We start from the raw sequence: 22,600 nt of genomic DNA, 5'->3' as shown, positions 1-22,600 counted from the left end.
AGGTGCCCACAGTTACGGCCACTTGTATTCTTGGCTTGTGCGTGGACCAAAGCGGTGGCTTTGGTCAGTGGATAATGGACAAGTAGAAGAGCAAGTGATCTGCTGATCAAACCATATATGGTCGCTCGGGGTTTGTTTACAATGTGCATGAGCAGGGTGTGATGAGGTCAAGAGGCAACAAAGACACAGCAGAGGTTTGTTTTACAGCAATAATTGTCTAAAGGATGACTGGCTGGGGACAATATGGTCATAAAAAGATCTGGATTTTAAACCTACCATCACAGCTATATTTGTCACTGAACTTTGTGTCTTTCTGTCCTCCCTAAGGAATTTCACATAAAGAGACATATGCACACTCCTCCTCTGGATGGCATCATTGGAGCAAATAAGACATCAGGGTAAACAACAGCAGGCCCTAAAATGATATCCATCTCAGCATCATGTACATAGAAAGGTTTTTATTGGAACAACCTTTAGTATGCCAGGTATTCCACATGAGAGAAGCATAAATCATGCATATTTTCTCAGCATGAATCATATTTTTCATAGCGAATGTACACTAAGCATAGAGCAGAAATATATGTATTATCAAACCTGACCTTTTGTTAACAGGAAATATGCTTTAGGGCTGCAACTTAGGACTTTCCTCTGTCAATTGACTAATCCATTAATTGACATTAATTGCAACATCACTTTATGTCTGTCAAAAGTAAAAGTGTGTGTCGGGGAAATCAAAGAAAACATTCATCAACAATAGCACATATGGTGCTCTAAGTTTAGAGATGCATGTTTATCTTTTTGTGTATGCAGGGTATGTGTGGGCAATTTGAAAATACCTAAAGGTAATTTTTAACATTAAAATAAGCATTTGACATTCAGAGTTTGTTTATGCATCAGACATGTGAACAAGAAATATTCATGAATCTACAGTATCTGTATCTGTATCCTGTTGTTACTTGGATTAAGCGGTGACCCCTCATGGAAAGGTCACTTCTCCCTGCCACAGTCGGTGCACAAGATGTTGTCGCGCTGGGTGAGGAAGCCGCGTCCCACCAGTGACACGGAGCACTGCATGCAGGTGAAACACTCGCTGTGCCACTGGCGCTCCTCAAAAGAGATGTACTTGGCCCCTGCCAGACCTGCGCACATCAAACACAGATTTGTGTATTTACATAATGTGCAGGTTAATGCCAGATCTTCACCTTGTTTATCTGAGAGTTCCTACACAAATGCAAATAAAGGCAGTAAATGTGCGCAGGAGAGCTGCATGAGCGGTGTCTGAGTGAATGAAAGCAAGAGCACAGCCAGTGACTCACTGGTGATGGGCTTGGTGCAGCCCACACACTTCTTCGCATACAGGTTGCTGAAACATTCGAGGCAGTAGGGGTAATTTTCCCTGGAGGTGAAGCGCTGACCCGACAGCTGCTTTCTGCAGCCGATGCATAGGAAGCACTCGCGGTGCCAGGGCTTGTCTTGGTAGGTCACTCCACCTGTTGTGATGGCCTAAAGGTGACCCAAAACACACATACAAACACACACACAGAGACACACATTTGTCTCACTATGCAGCCTTTTACTAGACAGTCACAGTGTGAGTAACGTTAAAACACCAGAGTCAGGGGGACTGAGTGCAGCAGTCAATACACATAACACACTCAGCAGTAACCCTACCTTCTTACAAGCACAGCACTGGTAGGCAAACTGCTTTTCAAAGCAGGGCACACAGAAGTAGCCGGTGTCTTTGGGGATGAAGGACTTGGTTCCTATTGGCTGCTGGCAGCGGTGGCACAGGAAGCAGGTCTCATGCCAGCTGTTCCCCTTGTATTCCATTTTGCGGGAACCTGGCACAGGGGATGAGAGCAGCTTAGTCAGCATATGGTACCTCCATGACAGAAACACACTGCAGCCCAAAATAGTCTTGCTTTATCTGTAGGGAGGGGACGATGCAATCTTAATAATCTTGGAAAGAATTTTGGGAGTGGAGGAAAATGCACTGCTGTCTGGTGTTTTATATATTTATATTTTAATTTATGTAAGCTTTCTATTTTCTATTTTTACATTTCTGCACATATAATAATAGATATGCCACAAATATTATACTATTTTTGTTAAGCGGCTATGATGAAACAATCTCACCACAAGGTCCATTTAGTGGCTGTGAGCTTTTAATTGCATCACATGATCCGTGTTTGTCATGACATTACAGATGTTCAAATTTCTATTTTTCTGAGCACTCCATCTCATCCATGTTTGCTTAAAAGTAGAGATTGAAAGTTTGTTCTTGGTTTTTGTAATCTATAACTGGCATAACAATCAAACCACAAAGCCTGTTTCAGCTGCCCTGGAGCTTTCAATCATGTCATCACCAGCACAGAAATCAATTTCACTCAGTCTCAAAGTCCAACAAGGACTTTTAAATCTTTTAAGTGCACAAATGCAATACTCCATGACAACTGGACAAACTCCTTCTGATGAGAAAGATTATGTGATATGACCGAAAGCTCCAGAGCAGCTATTAAATGGGCCACATTGTCAGATTGTTTTTCAAAGATCTAAAACAAACTTTCAATATCAAATTTCAAATGATTTTCTTTCACTGCTGTTATCATCATTATCACTGGCTGGACAATACACTACATTTACTACTCAGGAGCTTTTAAGTTGATTTTGTTACCTTTGGACACAGCTAGGCTAACCATTTCTACTGCAGGTGGTGGTGGCTTCATATTAACTGTACAGACAACAAAGTGGCATCAATGTCCTCATATAACTCTTAGCAAGGAAGAATACATGTCCCAAAAATCTTGAACTACTCCTTTGAGTTTGCTCACATGTCATGCTGTTGTGGAAGATCAAATTTTCATTTTTGAAAGTTTGAAGATTCAGTCTCGAGCTGGAACTAAAATCAAAATAAATGTGAGTGTATGATAATGTACCTGGCATGACAGTTTTCTTGCAGGTGCTGCACTTGGAGGAATAATCATGGGCGTAGCATTCAGTGCAGAGCAACAAATCATCCTTGGCTGCAAAGGCCTTTTCCACCAGAGAGCGGCTGCACTTGGCACACTTGAAGCACTGCTCATGCCAGTGGCGATCCTTATAGGACAGGTCCTGTAGATATTTCACACATTATTTATTGCATTTATAGATATTCTGCAAAGTAAAATATTTATTTAGAACATGGATGGTTAGAAGCATTTGGGAATAAGAGTAGCAGTAACAAATTGGTGTTTTACTTGGTCAGCTTTAATCAAAATGTGATCAAAACACATCAATTGTTTCTCACCTTTAGATCAAAATGTAAAGAAACACAACATTCATTCTTATTTTACACAATAGTGACATAAAATCCATTGCTCACAAGGAAATGCTGGTGCTTCCTTACCTTGCAATTACAGCCAATTGGTAAAGAGCATCCCTCACAGCAGTTAGCGAACAGGTTCTCGTAGCACTTAGTGCAGTACTGCGTGTCCTCTTTCATTATGTACTTCTTCCCCAGCAGGGAGTCTTTGCAGTAATGGCAGTCGAAACGCTCGCTGGTGGACATTGTTGTTTACTCTTCTTAGCTGCAGGTCAAAGAGAGCAGGAGGAAGAAAATTGGACAATAAAGGAGAATAGGAGAGATAGAAAATGCCCCTTAATAGTCCAGGCAATCTCTTACCCCTCTCATCAACCAAGAGGCCAAGCAATTTATTTTCCCCTTCTTTCAAAACAATCTGAGAAAAAAAGCAGCATTGTATTAAGGAAGTCTCTACCTCAGTTGAAATGGGTCGAGGATGAGGCTGAAGCTGGGGGTTGCAGAAAGAGAGCGGTCCAGGCACAGGGATAGGGCAGGGATGAAAAGAGGTGAGGCAGGATTAGGGGGTATCCACTGGGGGGGATCTTCTATAAATACTAGCCCTCTTATTAGCGGTAATCTCTGGGGAGAATGGACAAGCTCCACTGCATCATTCTGCACCTTTTAAGGGAGCTGATGGTGTGCAGATCACTAAGCCTTTGAAATTATTTAATCGTTGTTGCTTCATCTCAAAAAATGCAGAATAGCACGGAGCATTGCAGTTTAATGAATAGATGCTTAATTTATCATTGGGAAACATGAGTCTTCTATGCACCTAACATCAGTGCCCAACAGTTGGATTAATTTCACATAAATACACATCAGTAAAAGATGAGATTTAAGATTAAAGGTGCAAATTATTTTCATTTTCACACACTGTCTCAATTTGGATATTGGTGCCACAGTGGAGATGGTTGGCCATTTGGATGCTCTGACGTGTCTGGACACACTTGTGGCCTTTGTCAGTGCCTGCTACACACACAAGCAGTTGCAGATGGCTTATGAGAGGTAGGCGCCAGCAGCTTTGTGGTTGCCAGGTACTGAACTATATTGCCAGGACCTCTCAGTGGCTATTGAGAGTGCCTTGGCAGCACTTCAGAAGAGGGAAGCTGCAGGCCTGTGGATGTTCAATCCATCCACGATGAAATAAAGGAGGAGGAGCAGAAATGACAACTTAATGGTGACAATCTTGTTGATACCGAAACTCTAACTTCATTAAAAACCGACTCTTAGTGTGATGTTGTGGAATAACAGCTTCCTAGCTACAGTGCCATGCCCACATCATCACAAAACAACATAATTCAAGTGATGCATGTTTGTCTTTGTGTATGTTTGGCTCAGTTAACCTCATTAACTGGATATTCAGTTGTAAGTGTCAAAAATACATCTCTGAAACAGTTAAAATTGAAATTCATCTGCCTCTTTGACTGACAGTTGACTAATTACATTTGATTCTTGGAACATGTGCTCATATCATTTTTCCAAAAGGATCAGGGGGGGCGGACATCTTCATAAAAATAGCCTGGGAAGACCACCAGCCCAGCCCACAGGCCTAATCCCCCGTATACACACACACAGGAAGGTCAGTGACAGGGATGAGGCTGAGAGGAATGCAACTCCATCTGGATGAACTCTCTTCCCCTGTGTCTTCTCTCCACATTTGCTTTAGTACCACTCCTCGTAAAGAAATTCATCTAGAATTACACTAGTAATAAATAAATAAGGTGCAGTCCATTTTTGGATCAACAGATGATGTTCGAACATGGTTCTGCGGTGTATGTAGGTGGTATCTACAAACCTCTGAGGAATAATGGAAGGCTATGTTATTTTTGACCTACAAGATACATGTTATGTAAGCCTTTCAGCACACAAATAACCAAATCATATCAGGAACTCGGGCGTAGGGAAGGTTTCTGATTTGAAGCCCTGCCATCCTTCAAGTTCTTCTTATTTCTAAGTAGGTGGATCCGCCAGATTACACTGAGTTATCTGCTGCTCTGGATTAAATTGCCACTGTATTGTATCCTTGCTCCCCACTGGTGTCCAGATCGGCGGCAGCAAATCACAAAGCCACGCGGACCTTAAATAAACTGTGAACCAACTGTAGGACAAATATAGTCAGTGCCTCTCAAAAGCTTCTAATCTTTGTTGGGTTGCTGCACAGCATGTCATCATGTGACATCAAGCCAGGGTGGACGTGACCCATATTCACCAGCAAACAAAAACTCTCATCTCTTAGAGTGAGCTAGCCTAACATGAAAAATGAAAAAAATAAATTGCATGTCAACAGGAAGCATTATTCACTGAATATTAAAGCAGAGATTATTGTATAGTGTGTTTTTATAGTCAGCATTAATCTCCATTCGTGCATGTGTGCTTGTAATTTTATTCTAACCACTCTGACATGTATCTGATAGATAACAGGTGCTGGTCTTTGTCTCCTAGATTATTAACTTCCATACCAGACAGTTCCAGCGCTGCTGGGCAAAAAGCTTGCTGATCTTGCATATTCCTTTGCCTGCTTAATCGTCTGAAGTCAAATAGTGAGCAGCTGCCAACAGATTTCGTATGTGGCCTGTCTAGCCCCAATAAATAGGCCTTTATTTGACCTGGACTCGGGTGTCCTCTTATCTTAATGTATTCAGGCTTTACAATAAGGTGTCAGTGGCTGTTTTTTTTTCCCTCTTAATCAAATGATCTCAGAGAAGAAGAGAAGCATTTACTTTGGTGGCTCCTTTGAGGTGGTGACTTGTTGTAGACTGAGACAGATCAACACGACACAGTTGCATTTCTCTGAAGCACAAAAGCCTCGCCGCACCAGAGTTGACAGCTGGTTGGCATGGTGATGACAGCATAAGTGGGATCCATTAGGTTGAGATGAGGGGCGGCTCTAGCAGTTAATGTGAGGGCTCGCACAAACCTGGTCCTTTGAGCAGGCCTCTGCTCTCTTCTGTGACGTGCAGAGCTCTCTTTCAACGCAGCGTTTTTGACTGAACAGGATAGCCACATAGGGGGTTGCTGGGGGGCGAGGAGATACAATCTACTAAGTCTACAATCTCGCAAAACCTTACACCCCTTCAGGGAGGCCCTGTGAGCACTCGGGTAATGCCTCCACCAACTCTGCCCCCACCCTCCCCCAGTTCTCACCAAAGTGAGTCACGGTATGAGTGGGTGACAGGACCTGTCACAGAGCCAGACATATGATCTCCATTGCTAAAGAGGAGAGAAAGTTGTCTACTCCAAGGAATGCACAACCCATTAAAATGTTCTTCTCTTCGATCCCTTGTCTTCTCCCAGCCCACAGAGTTCCTAGTATTTGGAATTAACTGTGTAGACAAAGCTGTTGATTATGTTTTGGTGCCAGCAGCAGCAGCAAACATACTTTAATATATATATAAAGAAGGATTTTACACTTTGTAAGATATGTTAGATCAGTCAGATAATAATCTCGCATTCACAAGAAACTACATTCAAAAGCAAAAAACTGAAATGCTAGCCTACCTGCGACAGGAAAAACCAGTCTTTCACAGCATTAGAGCCCAAAAAGAAGACTTCTTTTTTCCTCCAGCTCTCAAGAACACTGTCCAGGAATAACAACTTCATCCTCAGTGCCTTGTGCTGAAACACTTTCCATTACACCAACACTGCAACACAAATAAACAGGCTTTGATTCACTGAAAATGCTCTGCATTCTTCACTCAAAAAGCACAGCAGTCATCAATATGTGTAGCAATCTAACATGGTATTAATTTTCTGAATTGTCTACTAGGAAAAATGTGGAAATAAAATGACAGGTAAAGGGTAAAATGTTTGTTACTAGCACCGTTGTCACATTTTTTATGAGAATGTGCTATATGTTAAATCGCTAAATCTTCAATAACTGATATTTTGGCCCCTTGGGTGCAGCAGAAGCAAGCTGAGAACACAGCATATTACCTTTTAAAAGTTGCTTACTTGCACGTCCAGCAGTTGCAGACCAACATTATAATTCATTGAGAGTTGTGTTTCTGACTTCCTGGTTACTGCAAGTCCAATGATCACTCTATTTTAGCTCTCTTTTGGTTTCTACCAACTCCCCGGATCTGTATGTTTAGCTGCAATTTATCTGTTTTTGTATGGAAACAAACTAAACATCACACGTTAATTGTTGAGCATTGGAGGTGCTGGTGGGGGCATTGTTACCCTCTGGCATAGGCAGGCAGTTTCCTCCCTTTTCCTGTCTTTGACCGAAGTTAAAATATATGCTGCTGCTGGCTCTAGCTGCATATTATCATATATATCATACATATGGGTTAGGGTTAGGGTTTGGGCATGCTACGGTCTTCTCATGTAACTCTTGGCAAGAAAACAAATGAGCACATTTCCCAAAAGGTCAAACTGTTCCTTGAAGAACAATAGAGGCAATCTGCAGAGTAATGTTGTGTAATGTTAATCAAGCCAATGTGAAATCTACTAGGTGAGGACAATGACCTCTTCTGTGGCACTGTCTTGAGTTCTGTAAACTGGAGTAACAATCCCCCCACACCATCCCACCCCCGCCACCTGAACTTTCACATTAATCCACACCTGACATCGATGGATTATCTGTGCCACTGATACTGGCAACACACACACACACACACACACACACACACATCACACACTTTGACCTGCAGCGTTGAGCGGAGGCAGTTGACGTGTCATCTCTGCATGGTGGAGAAGACAACCTCAAATACCAGAGTGCGAGAGAGGATATGGGGTAACTAACAACAGCCGGAGGATCGAGTCGTAACCACCACAACACACTCTCCTCACTCTCATCCAATCACTTATCAAGGCTTTTGGATTGCTATTTATACCTCCGCCTGCATTACATGGCACTGCAGAACAGTGTGGGCATCAAGTGTGGAAATTACATTTGATATAGATGCAAGAACACCATATTAGGTGGCATTATGTAAAATGTGTTTTGACTAACCTGAAACAACAACAAATTACAACTTTCACATACATGCAAGACCCACGCAAAATGAGTGAAATGCACCAATTTAAAGGAATGGCTTGACAATTTGTAAAATATGCTTATTAACTCTTGCTGAGAGTCTCATGAGTAGATTAATTCAAGTTTCACGTTTGTACAGTAAATATACACCTAGCCAGCAGCATTTTTTTTTTTTTATCTTAGCTTAGCATAAAGACTCCAAACCGGGAAACAGCTAGCCTGGCTGTGTCCGAAGCTAACAAATTCCACTTACCAACACCTCGAAAGCTTACAAATGAACCTGTTATGTCGTATTTGTTTAACCCCTTGTAAAATGACGAGTTGCCATTTGGTTTTAGTTGTTTCGTCACGTCCAAACGCGTTAACGAACGTCCGAACATGTCAACTGCGTTGACTAGCTTTCAAACGTCCGAGCGTGTTCGCCCGTTAACGGACGTAATAACACGTATGTCTGTTGACGCATTGACGAACGTGTTAGCGGTTTCCCTACAACATGTCCGAACGTGTTACCGGACGAACATATTAACGCGTTAGAACGTCATAACACGTCCGAACTGGTGCGAATGCGTTTACGCGTTTACGGACGTGTGACCGCGTAACGAACGTGTTGACGTAGTCAAGTCATTATGCTAAGCTAACCGGCCTGGTTATTGCCACGGTTTTACCGTGCCAAATAAGAGTGGTATTCATCTTACCATCTAACTCTTTGCAAGAAAGCAAATTAAGTTCCCAAAAAGTCAAACTATTTCTCTAAAGGTGAGCAACAGTTTAATATTTCCTTTTTTTTTTCTATAGAACTGTTTAAAATTATTTGTTAACTGTTATCATCATAATCTGTCTCTTTACAAAAAAGTTCTGCATGCTTCATTCGTCTTTGCTCATTTATCCATATCTTTATTTTCTTTGACACTATCAGACATCTACAGTTAAAACACAACATTTGGCAAAATACATTGATTTGGCAAAAAACTTGTACTGATTGACTCACTGATAGTTTCAGTGAACTGGCAGAAAATGAGCATTTCTGGAGAAATCTTCAAGTTCAACCACACAGGAAGATTTCACTTAGTATACAGTGTTTTTAAGGACTCCAGCAATATCAGTGCCAGGTCAGATAGTATCCAGAGACATCCTGATTCACTCTCTGGTGCTGTGACACACTCACAGACTCAGACATGGAGACAGAGTAGCCACAGCTCTTCATGTTTGTTTTTGTGCAAAAAAAGAGAAAGGGAGAGATGGTGAAAGGGGCAGACGACACGCAGAAAAACAAATCTTTTGTTTCTTAAAGTCACCAACCACATTGGACAAGAAACCTTTGTTTTCATACATGAGATTGGACTGTACAATATGAAACCATGAGTGGCAGTTTCATAGTTAATCTCTGGGACACGCCGAGGTCTTGGGTGACAGTTTCTGAACTCACAATAGCTCCATCTAAGACAGCCACCAGCACAGTGAGTCACACAACTCCACATGAATAAAAGTGCTATATCTCTGCTGCATTTTGGCAAGACTTTTTCAATTGGGTCATGCCAACAGGATTACTGCCTAATAATAAAAAATAACTTCTTCAGTGTAAAATTGGCTCCTGTGACGAAATTGTCCACCTTACAACACTAAACCCATTGTCTCTGTTGCTGGTTGTCCTTTTCAAGTGTCTCTCTCTCTCCTTGCATCTTGATTCACAGTCTCTTGAAGCACCAGCGTTACTTACAAAGGTACAGCGAAATCACATTCACTGCCTGACAACACTTGCATGTTATAAAGAGATTTGAACATTAAAAATATATACAACACACTGTTTCTTTTCCCACAGAAATGCAAACACTGCAGGAGCTCCCTCAGTCTAAGCTCACATACAGGAATGATCTGTGTTAGTGGGCTGGTTTGATCCAGATGACGATTCAGTTTACAACAAGGTTTATATACAGGTTTTGTTATGGCATTTAGAACCATATTCCATAAGAAAAATAATTGGATTCATCATAATTTACATCAATGGTCCCTTTGACAGTGACGAAATATCAAAATGATAATAACCTGACACATATTTGAGTATTTTGACCAAGAAACCACCGGTTTATCTTGCATAAAATGTTGACATGGTTTTGCACAGTACTTCTGTAAAAACTTAACCATCATGTCAATAGCTGCTGAGTGCTGTTGAGATGCATTGTTCAGTGGAATAGTGGTTTTGATGACATTTAGAAGAGGTGTGATATCTACAGATGAAGAGCTGTCTTTTTGTAGTGTGATCTTGAGTGGTGTAGTGCTGTAAACAGGAGTGTAAACAAAACAAAATCCAGAAAAAATATCTTTAACATGCAACTGCCAACTCCCCAAACAACACTGTGGTGTGATGATTCAAAGACAGAAACATGGACAATCTTATCACGAACGTCTCACATTTTTCTCGTCCAGTCCCAAACATGTGGGCAGATCTGGTCTAATTCACGCTTACTTTAACCATATGATAACATCTGTTGGAAATAGTTGAAAATATCAATGTTAATATTTCAGGTCAAATTGTGGGATGAGAGTACAGTACACACAGAAAAATAGCTTGATAGAAGGATTCGGTCATGTGTTAATTTTGTGCTCTTTCCTGTCACTGCAGTCAGTCAAAAATTACAGACATTCGTAGATCAAATCAGAATGCAACATAATGAGTGTGTGTGTGGGAGTTTCACATTTTGGTACAATGGCTCTACTGTACTATCATCCACATGGAATCCAACTGCACTGTGACACATTACATGTGACAATGAACAATTCACAACATGATTAAAATAGTAACCTCCCTCTCACAGAGCAGAGTCACATCTGCTGTCAGACTACTGGGGTAATGATCACCATATGCCATCAACAACCACATAATATGATGACCGTCTGTCTTATTGTACATATGTAAAGATAGGTAACAGTTGAATCAGCAGTGCAAATGCAAACTTACAAAAATATGGAAAAAAATGACAGCTACATAATTCCAAAAATACACAATATGTACATGACACAATTGAACTACTTTCACATTTGAGTTCAGTAAACACTGCATAGGTGACTGCATCACTAGCACAGATGAGATTGATTTTTATCATATAATGCCTCACTTGAATAAATATTACATAAATATTTTCACTTTTATGTCAGTCTCCTTCTGCAGCCAACACTATTGCAAGGTCCACTGTGTGCCACTTCACGAGAAGGTGATATTTAAAGAAAAAACAATAACCTTGCATCATGAATGTTGTCTGTTATACAGGAACATTCATACAATCAAGCATTCGCACTAGCAATAGGACAAAAACATTAAAAAAAATAGCAGCAAATGTGATCATCTTAAGCAAAACATGGGTTGAAATAACAATAAAAAATGTAGTGCATTTGTAAGTCATAAAAAATAAATATAAATAATAACTGAATAATTCAAAAGGCAAAATAAGGCTTAGCAAAATTGGCTTGCAAATTAAAAAAACAAGATGGACATCTCACCCGGCCACTGAACCAATAGAAAAACATCATTCGGGAGCTCTGAACAGAACAGTAATAAACCTTCATGTCAACCGAAGGACAAAAATCTTAAAGCGCTGCCTTCAACAACAAAACAAGCGCTGCATAGCCCTTCAAAGCACTATCCTCCCCAGTACCACTTGTCAAGGTTATTGAATGCCTTATACTCCTTGTGCCTACGCAGGTAATCACAAGCCAGGCATGTGTGCTCTGCCCAGAAATAGGCCTTCTTTACTTTAAAGTGCCGCCGCCACTCAAAGTACCTGAGGTACATCTCCTCATTCTTGTCCAAAAGCAGCAGGTAATCGGCCAGCTCCTTCGGCGAGGTGAAGTCGTCCACGTGGATGAAGGCGTCTCCCTGGATAAAGTTCTCGTAGTTCTGCCGGGGCGGGCCGAGAACCACTGGCACTGTTCCCACAGAGAGTGGGTTGTACAGTTTCTCAGTAATGTAGTCCTTGTGGATGGAGTTTTCGAAAGCCAGGTAGAACTTACAGCTGGCGATGGTGGGGAAGTAGTCTTGGTCGGAGATGTACTCCCCAAAGGCTTGTCCATACGCATGAACCTCAATGTGTTTGTACAGCTCATTGTAGTACTTCACCCGAACGTGGTCCTGGTTCCAGTTGCTCACAATCCAGCAGATCAGCTTGTTTTTGCTGGGTGGGATGAAGTCCTCTTCACCCTCCGCTGCTACGATGGACCCATAAGGCACTTCAATGTCAGCATCCTGACGATAATTGAGAGTCAGATTGAACAGGTTCTCGATCCCAGGCAGCTGGGACGAATGCGACGGCGACTCCAAGTTCATCCATATCCACTTCTGGAAGGATGGTCGCTGGAGCGGGGGCAGGTTGGATAGGTCAGTGCAGATGTCTCGGTGATGGATGACGACCCCATCCGATTTATTGTAGAGGTTTCTGTCTGCTGTGATGAAACAGCCCTCGATGTTGAATAGAGAGCTGCAGACACTCAGGTCATAGGTCTGTCCGAAGGGCCAGAGCCAGATCAGCACGGTGGTCACGTTTTTGTCACTCTTGGTGGAGAAGAGGTTCTTGACCCGGTCTGTGGATACTGTTGACTCTACGGGACCTGATAACCAGCTGGTGGATGGTTTAAAATACATCAAAAACAGAGTCACAAAGCATCCCAGTATGAATGTGCCGAGCAGAAGGGGTCGTAGGATTCTGTGAAAAGGTGCAGATGGCATACTCTGTCCTGAAAAGGGCAATCCAAAGAAAAAAAAAAGCAAGAGTAAAGTCATGATCAACAGGATACGACAGCCTGACTAATCACCTAATCATGTAAAGGTCTTGCACAGTACCACCATGTGTTTCTAATGTCTATTATACTGGATCATTGCCTCTGAACATCATTTGCGACTCAATTAAGTACACTTGGCTTGTAAGCATCTGCATGTGCACACAGTGACTCCTATTCTTGCTATAATCTATGAGTATACACCCTGCTATGCAATCAATACTCGTTAAGAAAAATGTGTGGCCTCCACGGGCACATTATAATACAAACCTGGTGGATTCGACTGAATGCTGAAATCCAAACAAGAGTAGAGGTTGTGGGAATCGGAGGGAGCAGTTCCTACATTGAGTCAACGGTAGGATCGATCTTTGTTGCGATTCAGCGCTCATAGAAAAAAAAAAAGAAACTGCAGGTCACAGCTAAGAGATCCCTCTTTGCTCTTACGCAGAATAATAATGATCCTTAATGATCTAATGAGGTGTGTTTGATCTTGAATGTACAGGTCCTCTTAATGATGCCTCCTTTATGTGAGCAGAGAGAGAAAGACAGAGAGAGAAGGAGAACAAGAGAATCGATTAGGAGAGGGGAAAGAAACAAGGTATCACCACAAGAAAAGGATGCATGTGTGGAGGTTATATACAGTCAGCATGCAGGAAAAAGCTGTATCTCCACAAATAAGTCTTTCAAATAAGGTGGAAAATAAAATAAAAACACTAAGAAAACACTAAGGTTATTGCAAAAACTGCCAGTTAATCGTGGATGTTGTTTCAAATTTGCCAGTTAAGCATGGATGAAAGCCTCCAGCTGTTATTAGTTTTTGGTATCCACTATATATTGTAAGAGAATGCTGCCATCTCAAGGCTGAGGAGAGTAGAAAGGCCCCCTGACTCTCCAGCTGTCTGGGGCTCAACACACCTGCATGTTGCATAAAGAGGCCATACAAGCAGATTGAGTGCAGGAATAAACCCTGAGTGATGGTTTTGTTTACTCCATGCATCACAGAGACATATTTAAACCGGCCAAACCAGCTCAAACACAGAATCTTCAGATCATCTGTCCAATATGCCATATGGGGAATAATATTGGATTATTCTGTATGGCAGCACCCCTTCATCTCCATACCATCCATACCATCATCCGTGACTTAGGTCCACAGATCTGCACCCGAAGGCCACATGAACTGGGGGCCAGATGAGTTTAACTCCTTTTAAAGGCTTACAGTATCAATACATTTTCATGTAGGCAAATCCTCTTACAGCGCTGAACCACGCTTTCTGTCAACAGCAGAGATAAGCTCTTTGCTTTACAGAGGATGCAGCCCAGGATGCATACCTCCATATGCTGGTGTCAAGGATGTAAAACACAGCGTATATACTCAGCGAGGCTGAAGTGTACAGAAGAGCAGAGATCAAAATCAGGCCTGTTAAATATGCAGTGTGTGTGTAAAGTTATAGCGTCTCCATGGCGATGGTGCTGAGGTCAGAAGTATTTAATATGAGAGGGTAATATGGCTCGCACAATTGTTATTTTTCCTCCCTCCTTTCCCCATCCTTGTACCAAACAAATGAGACCAGAACGAGACATGTGCGCAGCTCAAGCACTCATTCACATTTTAAATAACATAGCTGGGGTTTTGTCAAATGCATTGTGATGTATTTGGGACACGGAAAAGAGCACCGCATGGGTGAGTAGTCTGCAGCGGGGGCTACGTTTGAAATGACTGGAGGGAGGCAGAAAAACGAAGCCACAGATTTTTTTTTCAGTCACAGTAAAAGCATCAAATGCTTGATGTGGTTTTAGTAACAGGTAGGGTTGATTCTGTCCTGCAAAATTATATATATACATATGTATATATATATATTTGACTTTGTGTATTCTGTCAGGAAGGCCACAGCACTGATTGTAAAAGGACACTCCATCCCCAGGTGAGAATTAATTTCCAGCCACCGAGCACTGAAGGTCATTTTAAACCGTGATGGTATAGTGGAGCCACTGTTTAAAATGGTTGTCTTTCGGCGTGACACTGCAATGAAGTTGATGAGAATACTGGATATTTCATGTGTTGCCTAACACAACAGCCCCTTTGCGCACCAAGAAACGCGCAGAATATAAATAATAGCGTGGAGGATGATGCTGGGGGGAAAAAAATGTACAAGCTCCAAACACAAGTGACAAGAGTGTGGTCTAAATACAAGTCACATTCATGGAAGAGGAAGCTTTACGTTCCCTAAAGTATAAAGTGCCCATGTGCGTTAAAGATGTAAAAATGCAACGTAAAAATCATCCATAGGAAAATAGAATGTATTTACTGTGACATTTTTTCCATGGGGATCATTTCTAATTAGCTGGTGAGGATTAGCCGTCAAAACCAGGTACTGCTGCTCAGCCATGGGGCGCAGGAGTGGTAAAAAAAAAATAAAAATACTCATAGTCATGCATTTCACTCACCATCTCGACAGGCGTGAGTCAAAATAGATCTTTCTTCTCATTTCCTCCAGAGGTCCGCACCGTTTTCAAAGACACCTTGCAACATACGGAAGATGTGGATGCGTCTGGAATAAAAAATCGCGCCCGTCGTCCGCCGTATTTGCAGGAATAGATCCGGATGAGCCCACATCCATCGTCTTGATCCCGAAAAATGATGATACCTATCGTTGCAATGTGCGCCGAGTCTTCCCCCGCTGCTGCTGCTGCTGCTGCTGCACACCGACGCAGAGAATGATTGCTGCAAATAATAATAATAATAATAAAACAGAAAAAAGAGGGGAGAAAAATTGGCGGCTACCCCGTCAGCCTGCACACTAAATTCATGGCTCGGTGTGTGAGGACGCCATGTATGCTCAGGGATGTGATGCGATGTGGAATAATTCCCTGCTGGCTGCTCATGCGCTACCTTGCTCTGTTTACCGTCAATGCAGCTGCAGGCTGTGGCGGAGCTCCAGTGTGTGAGTGTGTGTGTGTGTGTGGGGGGGGATGCTGAGATTTGACGATAGTGTATATTACACTTTAATCGTCAGCTTAAGGTTCCTGTTTGAATAAACAAGTGAATCATTTCTGCTGCGAGGCGATCGCGGATCAAAAGGTTTCCTCTCGCTCGGCCTCCAGCGACTGATAAATAACGAAATACTGGGAGGTTTATGTGGTACGCGGCTGCTTCTTAGTGCTGTAGCGTCAAACCACGGGCTGAACTATGACCGCCGGTTAGTAATGATAATGCACCACTACCACTAAGTGAACAGAACATCAGTTATGGAAAGCAGGTTAGTGCAAATTTTCAGGTGATTTATTTCAGCGGATACGCTACATGCTGCAATAAGCAAAAGACTAACGCCTCACTAAAGAGGGTGGTTATTCTATAAGGAGGCTAGAAAATGTAGTTATTTATACCATTAAACCTTAATCATCACGAGTAATATGTCTAACAGCTCATTGATTAATAATTTAAAGGGGCACTTTGGTGATTTAATGTTGCTCCTCTGTAAAGAAGAAGACTCTGAGACGTCTTAAAAAAGAAGAAGGTTTAAAATGCAGAGGGCTGCAGCAGCTGAAATAAAGACTGTTACAGACAAGCTCAAAAATGGATCCTGCAATTCCCATATTGAAACTAATTTCTCTCATTAGCAGGGCAGTCAGACTGAAATGGCCCTGCATCACTGTGGTGCTGTTCATTGCGGTCCTTGGAAAAATCTTCATAACCCTGATGACGTCACATGGGTTATTGTCTTAGACTTAAAGGGACAACAGTGTCCATCTGCAGCCTGCAAGACTAGAAGATACACAAACTTGGTCATTTTAATGTAAATTTCAAACGTGTTCCCTAATCGCTAGCCGTTATCTAACATGTCTACAGAGGGATAGGGCTAGGGTTAGGGTTCCTCTGTGCATACACACCTCCTGCTGTAAGTACCACCCCTACACCCTCTCTGAAGGTACCCATAGAGCTTTTTTTATTACCCCTAGTAGCTCTATTCACCAGCTTTTTTCTAGCAGGTGTATGTTTTGTTTGTCGTGCACATACACATGCACATACTGGTGACCTGATACAAATTCCTGCCAACAGTTTCACACTATTTCACAGATGGACAGGCGGTGGTAATGTGCCAGGAAACACAGCAACGCACTAACAAAGGCTGCAAAGATGACTGCAAGCTAGCAAACATGGATGTAAACAATGCAGGGGTTTTTAAAAAATTAGATTTGCAAATATTTTAGGAAATGTACTCAACATCTTTGGAGTAGCTCAAGGGTACAGAGGTGATTAACAGTGAATATAAACAGTACTTTTGTTTCTTTACAACAACACTCCACAGAGTACCTTTAAGAGAGCTGCAACTGTTTTCCCAGACTGAACAGTGCTAATCACGACAAGTGATCTGATCTTAATGTGAATACATCTCTGCCAGTTTAACTGGTACTTTATAAGTGATATAAACTCTGTATCTTAATGACATAGTAGTGACAAGAAACTGACTTTTTCCTTTTTAAAATGAAAAACTATGCCAGTGGGAGGGTTCCAAACATGAGGGGTAGTTTAACTGACACAAGCACACACTGACACACTGTGACACCATGTATCAGATATGTACCATGTACAATTCATAACAAAGCACTGAGCTGCTGCCTGTTTCAATAATTAAACGGCTGTTCTGGCATCCCTCTGCTGTTTGCATCACTGTGATTCATCTTAAGCTCGACATACCTTTGAAATATCGAGATGCGTGTTGTTTTTCCTCTTGTATTGTTTTTGGGGTGAGACTGGGCTGGAAGCAGAGTGAGGCAACAGCTTTATACCACCAGACTGCTTTGTTTACTTGTGTCTATCCGTCCTTTTCCAGGGTGCACTTTATTTATTTCTAGTCAGGTTTAATATAGTCACAAATTACAGGAAGGCAAATCATGCCTATGCACAGTTTCAGATGGATACGTTGGAGACGGTGATAAAACATGCTGATAAAGTTATGAATCCCAAAATGTGCAAGAAGTAATAAGACATCAGTTAATTCAATAATTCATCTGAGTGTAAAAAATAACAGACATCACTGCAGCTAAAATTAAGATAATGAAGTAGTTCACTTGCCTGTGGCTTTGCAAATCATTTGGCTTTTCTCATACAATTACTCATCATTTGCATGTTGTTGTCCATTCTACAACTAGAACTTAATTTAGCTTTTATGTAAATATATTGTTCCACCATGAATAAACATCTTCTATGGCTCTTGGTCGGATCATTCCTGCCACTTTCGGCGCTCACCGCCAAATATCGCAGCCCATTTGCGAGTTATCTCCAGGTAGATTGCAGGTTTATTGGGCAGGTAGTCCAGATAAACAGTCTGGCTCGTTTTGGGAATCGCCATTTCGATCTGAGTCCCCTCGTGCCATTCATTAAAAGATGTTATCGAGATAAAATCAGGCCTGGCTTGCAACGCAGCACTCAGCGAGGTTTCATAGTATTTCCCGTTGATGCGGTTTCGAGTGTTTTGGAAGTTCCAGGGTCGGATGCTTGTGTCAATGTACCCTGGGCCCACACTTGGGATGAATATCAGGTTGTTATCTTCGCAGAACGCTTTAATAGAGTCCCAGTTCCGCTGAGTGGACCCATAGGAGAACCCATTAGTGGCAAAGTAGGTGTAGACACCATCAAAACCTGCTGTCAGGATATCCCTCTTATGTTTCTCCTCTACCAGCAGGGCAATGAAGATGGCATCATACGGGGTGTCCCTGATGCTGTTACTCTCTGTGTGTTTTAGCAGTTTGGCCCACTGCTCAGAGTTCATCAAATATGAGTCATACACATAGAAGAGTGGAAGGAGCTTACCATTGTTGGTGCGGTACTTGAAGAAAGCAGGATGCTCGCCATATCTGAGGAGAAGACAGCAAAATGTCACAGGAATTAAGAGACTGATGCAAACACAATCATTATTGATTAATGCAACGAGCCATGACAGAATGATTCCCTGAGAGAGTGTATCATCAGACTGAGAACACTGAGGAAACACAGCACTACTCACTTCTCTATGATGTATTTGACATTGGAGAACATATTGGCTTCATCTCTCCCTTTGTATGGTTCTATGTGAAAAGCTACCTGTGAAGTACAGCAACATAAAAAAATGCCATTTTAGCCATTAAAGATGTTTTTAAAGCACTGTACATCAAACATTTAGTCAGCTACTGCTTAAGAAACAAAATGGCTATGAAGCTCACTGCTATCTCCATACAGACCTTAATATGGTATTTCTGAGCCACTTCCAACAGCAAAGGCACAATGTCATCTGTTGGCTCGCCATTGTCATCCTTCATATCAGGAGGATACCAGGAAACAGCAATGACGCCTGACAATAAATACAGTTTCAGGTTAAATTTAAAAAGTTAATTGCATTGCAGACTGATTTAATTATTAAAAGTTAGATTTTCATGCATCTGCAATATATGATATTTTACAGGATAAGAAATATTCTTAATAATGTTGTAATATTGATTTTAGCTAATTTCAGATACTGATTCTGATACTTCCACTAAGAATGTCTGCTGATATGTAATATTAATCTGATACCAGTGCTATGCTGTGACTGAATCACTGTATGACATAGAAAAATGCTGAATTTTATAATGTCGATGAAAACAACCAACTACTACTACTAATCAGGTCAGCAAATGATAAACCATATCACCCTGCCCTTTCCTAATGTCAAAGTATCATGAAATTCAGGCTGATTCCTCTCTTACCAATAGCTGCTGTACGTAGCTGCTGCATATGAGCTTCTATAACGGAGGGGTCCCTGGAACTGTAAGCTCCTAGAGAAGGGTAAAAGTTGGCCCCAATGTCATCAGGTGGGCTGTGTCTCCCTTGTGGATAACCCTGAGCTACCTTAAAGTCCCAGTGTGGCAGCTGTGGATGGTCCCAGTGAATGTATTTGCCATCAAACTTGGGGTTCCCATACCATGTGTAGTAGAAGGCATGGAGGTAGTAGTTTGGAGGAGGAAACTTCCTCAGTGTAGCCTCCAGTTCTTTATCTTTGTCTGACTTAGCGTAGTCATTCATTTTGGTCTGGTCAGGTTTCTGGTTGTTTTCTCTTGGGATCTGATTGTCATTCTTTCTCTCAGGGAACAGATTGGCACCCTCAGGGCTGCTGAAGGCAGAGTCCTCTGGTGTGAGCCCTTTCAAGACCACAGTTATAATGAGGACTAGCAACACCAAAGCAAGTAATGTGATGCAAGATTTGCGCCTAAACCTTGCCATCCTTCAGTCAGTGCTTGAGCCTTTCCACAGTTCATTGTCGACACAGCAGTGAGGGACTGTTGTTGGAGAGGATGCCATTGAAACTCGATCAGTGAGTTTTTGTTCAGCCTGGAGATTTGAGGAAACACAGGATATATATGAATGAATATGCCAGTTATTGTCACAATTAATCAACTAACTGTTGCAGCTGAAGTTCAGTTTACTACAATATAAGGCTAAGAGACATAGTAAAAAAAATAGCTGCCAATTAATGTCCAGTTGGTCAAGTAATTGACTTATAATTTCAGCCCTAAAAAACAGAAAAGAGAGGCACAGAAAGACTGAGGGTGGATTACCAACCAGACCAAAACTTCAAGGGCCCCAGATTTGTTATCTGTACCAGAGTACTACATCAACTATGAGAGGTCCTCCGCCCTCCAATCTTACAGTTCCTGAGGAGGGACCCTCTGTGAAAATACAGTTTTAAGACTTAAATTATTTTGGTTCATATTTTTATTACCATAATACATACACCTTACAATCATTATCTTTAACAATCGATTGATGAAAGTCAATCTGTCAGTCGATTTACTGTCAACTAATCATTTTGCTCTAAAATATTGGTTGGTTTCTGGGTGCACAGAGAAATAATGAAACGCACAGTGGGGGTCAGCGGGGGCCCAGCGACAACTCTGTGCCCCTGTGCACCGGAGCCCCGCATGAGGTTAGTCCGGCCGTGTGGAAGACAGCGAGAGCTACAACGTTGTGTTGAATGACTGCACTGTATACGGAAGTCACGCCAAAAATGCAGTAACAGTCAGTTAATTTGCTTGACGAAATATACTACTGCAGGTTAGCGATGCTTAAAGACATAATTAACAAACCAACAACATTAGCTGCTTCAGCTCTTCACCTGCATCGATGAACTTTGGACTTGTCAACAGCAGCCGCGAACAACCGGTGACACAACAAGCAGTTAGTTTAATCCCCCGACACTAAAACACTTCGCCTGCTTCTGCATTTAAACGATGTATATTTAAATGTGCTGTACGACATTAAACGCAGTCCGTAAAGTACCTCCAACGACTCCTCATAAATTATTTTCGCTGCATAAGATGCAGAGGACAGGACACAACCTGCACTTCTGGTTCTGTAGCTGTCCTGACAAACGTAACAGATCTGAAAATGCTCCGACTGCGACTAAGCGGTGACTGTGACTCATCCATGTTGTATATGAAGCTGATCACGCGCGCCGCGTTCTGTCCACTCAACAACAGTCACAGAGGCAGTTTAACTGAATCACAGCGAGTGATAGCGCCTCCATTCGTCTGGGATGTTTCATTACACATAAACTTCATTAAAAAGGCTACTAAATTTAAGATATAAAGGGTATTTATGTAGTATTATTAGGGCTGAAGATAGCATTTTATTTCACCTTAAATTCTACTAAATAAAATGATAATCTTAATCTTTCTTTAAAATGGTAAAAAATACTGAAAATTGCCCATCACAATTTAGGTTTCAATCATAAACATTCCAGTTCTATTTTGCAGTGTTTGGTAACATGAAAAGCTGACAAGAAATGAACTTGTTTATTTTCATTTTGTAGTTAATCATTATCATCAACAGGCATCATTTGTGAAGGCGAGTTAGAGTGTGTAATGGAACAAACTATATTTCCATCATTTATTTCATTTCATTTTCTGTTTATATTTCATGGTTATCATTGTCTACTTGGGCAGACTCACATTATGATGGAAGAACCACAGCTAAAAAAGACTTCTGGGCGCAGGAAGGAGAAGTTGAGGCCTCCATCCCACCAGACCATCCCCTGCCCCGTGTCTGATGGCAGTGATGAAGTGATGATAGCTGTACCAGTGAATGTACAAGATGCACAGGATAGGCATGACAGGGTATTAGTTCACAGATGTGCTTAGTTAGGCCGAAAATTAACAGATTCCACAGGCTTGTTTTATGGTCTGAGTAATAATCCATAATCAAGTTACATGTAACTCCTTCCTCAATTCTTTTCCCAGGATGACTCCAAGTTGAGCTCAGAGAGCATCACCTACTATACTCGCCTCTTTCTAAAAGTGGGACTGTGGATTATCTATGTTTGGATCTGGTCTCACTTCCACCTGAGCACATGTTGTCTCCTGCCACTGGCCTACTGGTTGTATTCAGGGCCAATGAAGAATGTTGCGAGCTGGGCTAGGAGTCTACGGGCTCCAGCTGCATAAAATTGTCTCATTGGGCACATAAGAAAAATAAGAGAATTAAAGAGCTCCTCTGCTTT

At 41.7% G+C, this 22,600-nt stretch overlaps 3 protein-coding genes and 1 long non-coding RNA gene across 7 annotated transcripts; 1 reads left to right on the top strand and 3 right to left on the bottom strand.

The window, feature by feature from the left end:
* Window positions 1–443: 443 nt before the first annotated feature.
* On the bottom strand, window positions 444–8,780 carry fhl5 (four and a half LIM domains 5). 3 transcript variants are annotated; one of them, XM_051077969.1, is made up of 7 exons: window positions 8,572–8,780; window positions 6,839–6,981; window positions 3,386–3,566; window positions 2,937–3,111; window positions 1,672–1,841; window positions 1,317–1,503; window positions 444–1,139 (listed from the first exon to the last, which is right to left on the bottom strand). In XM_051077969.1, exons 3-7 carry the CDS (start codon window positions 3,545–3,547, stop codon window positions 988–990), a joined length of 846 nt encoding a protein of 281 aa, XP_050933926.1. In that variant the 5' UTR covers window positions 3,548–3,566; window positions 6,839–6,981; window positions 8,572–8,780; the 3' UTR covers window positions 444–987. The 3 variants fall into 3 exon arrangements, with proteins under 3 accessions (XP_050933926.1, XP_018519098.1, XP_018519092.1); XM_018663582.2 differs by lacking the exons at window positions 6,839–6,981; window positions 8,572–8,780 and adding an exon at window positions 3,662–3,894; XM_018663576.2 differs by lacking the exons at window positions 6,839–6,981; window positions 8,572–8,780 and adding an exon at window positions 3,756–3,894.
* Window positions 8,781–9,185: 405 nt separating this feature from the next.
* On the bottom strand, window positions 9,186–17,775 carry fut9a (fucosyltransferase 9a). Its single transcript, XM_018663575.2, has 3 exons — window positions 15,534–17,775; window positions 13,356–13,606; window positions 9,186–13,043 (listed from the first exon to the last, which is right to left on the bottom strand). The coding sequence occupies exon 3, from the start codon at window positions 13,033–13,035 to the stop codon at window positions 11,953–11,955; it is 1,083 nt and encodes a 360-aa protein (XP_018519091.1). The 5' UTR covers window positions 13,036–13,043; window positions 13,356–13,606; window positions 15,534–17,775; the 3' UTR covers window positions 9,186–11,952.
* Window positions 17,776–17,909: 134 nt separating this feature from the next.
* manea (mannosidase, endo-alpha) lies at window positions 17,910–21,520 on the bottom strand. 2 transcript variants are annotated; one of them, XM_018663573.2, is made up of 5 exons: window positions 21,218–21,520; window positions 19,812–20,433; window positions 19,308–19,417; window positions 19,094–19,170; window positions 17,910–18,944 (listed from the first exon to the last, which is right to left on the bottom strand). In XM_018663573.2, the coding sequence occupies exons 2-5, from the start codon at window positions 20,323–20,325 to the stop codon at window positions 18,311–18,313; spliced, it is 1,335 nt and encodes a 444-aa protein (XP_018519089.1). In that variant the 5' UTR covers window positions 20,326–20,433; window positions 21,218–21,520; the 3' UTR covers window positions 17,910–18,310. The 2 variants fall into 2 exon arrangements, with proteins under 2 accessions (XP_018519089.1, XP_018519090.1); XM_018663574.2 differs by having other exon boundaries at window positions 21,382–21,520.
* Window positions 21,521–21,860: 340 nt separating this feature from the next.
* LOC108875037 (uncharacterized) lies at window positions 21,861–22,553 on the top strand. The gene is made up of 3 exons (XR_001959811.2): window positions 21,861–21,958; window positions 22,047–22,217; window positions 22,341–22,553. It is a non-coding gene; the product is annotated as an uncharacterized LOC108875037 (long non-coding RNA).
* Window positions 22,554–22,600: the final 47 nt, after the last annotated feature.

Source organism: Lates calcarifer, linkage group LG19 (assembly GCF_001640805.2).
Source record: "Lates calcarifer isolate ASB-BC8 linkage group LG19, TLL_Latcal_v3, whole genome shotgun sequence".
NCBI lineage: Eukaryota > Metazoa > Chordata > Actinopteri > Centropomidae > Lates > Lates calcarifer.
Note: the sequence above shows the minus strand (reverse complement) of the source record. Positions and strands in the feature narration are given on the sequence as shown.

What these genes read in the sequence shown, in the direction of transcription:
- manea (XM_018663573.2), bottom strand. Translation starts at nt 20,325, where the DNA reads ATGGCAAGGTTTAGGCGCAAATCTTGCATCACATTACTTGCTTTGGTG. An exon ending in CTCAGAAATACCATATTAAG is followed by an intron (nt 19,171 to 19,307) that starts GTCTGTATGGAG and finishes TGTACTTCACAG; the next exon opens with GTAGCTTTTCACATAGAACC. An exon ending in GTCAAATACATCATAGAGAA is followed by an intron (nt 18,945 to 19,093) that starts GTGAGTAGTGCT and finishes TCTTCTCCTCAG; the next exon opens with ATATGGCGAGCATCCTGCTT.
- fut9a (XM_018663575.2), bottom strand. Translation starts at nt 13,035, where the DNA reads ATGCCATCTGCACCTTTTCACAGAATCCTACGACCCCTTCTGCTCGGC.
- fhl5 (XM_051077969.1), bottom strand. Translation starts at nt 3,547, where the DNA reads ATGTCCACCAGCGAGCGTTTCGACTGCCATTACTGCAAAGACTCCCTG. An exon ending in CAATTGGCTGTAATTGCAAG is followed by an intron (nt 3,112 to 3,385) that starts GTAAGGAAGCAC and finishes AAATATCTACAG; the next exon opens with GACCTGTCCTATAAGGATCG. An exon ending in CTGCACCAAGCCCATCACCA is followed by an intron (nt 1,140 to 1,316) that starts GTGAGTCACTGG and finishes TGATGTGCGCAG; the next exon opens with GTCTGGCAGGGGCCAAGTAC.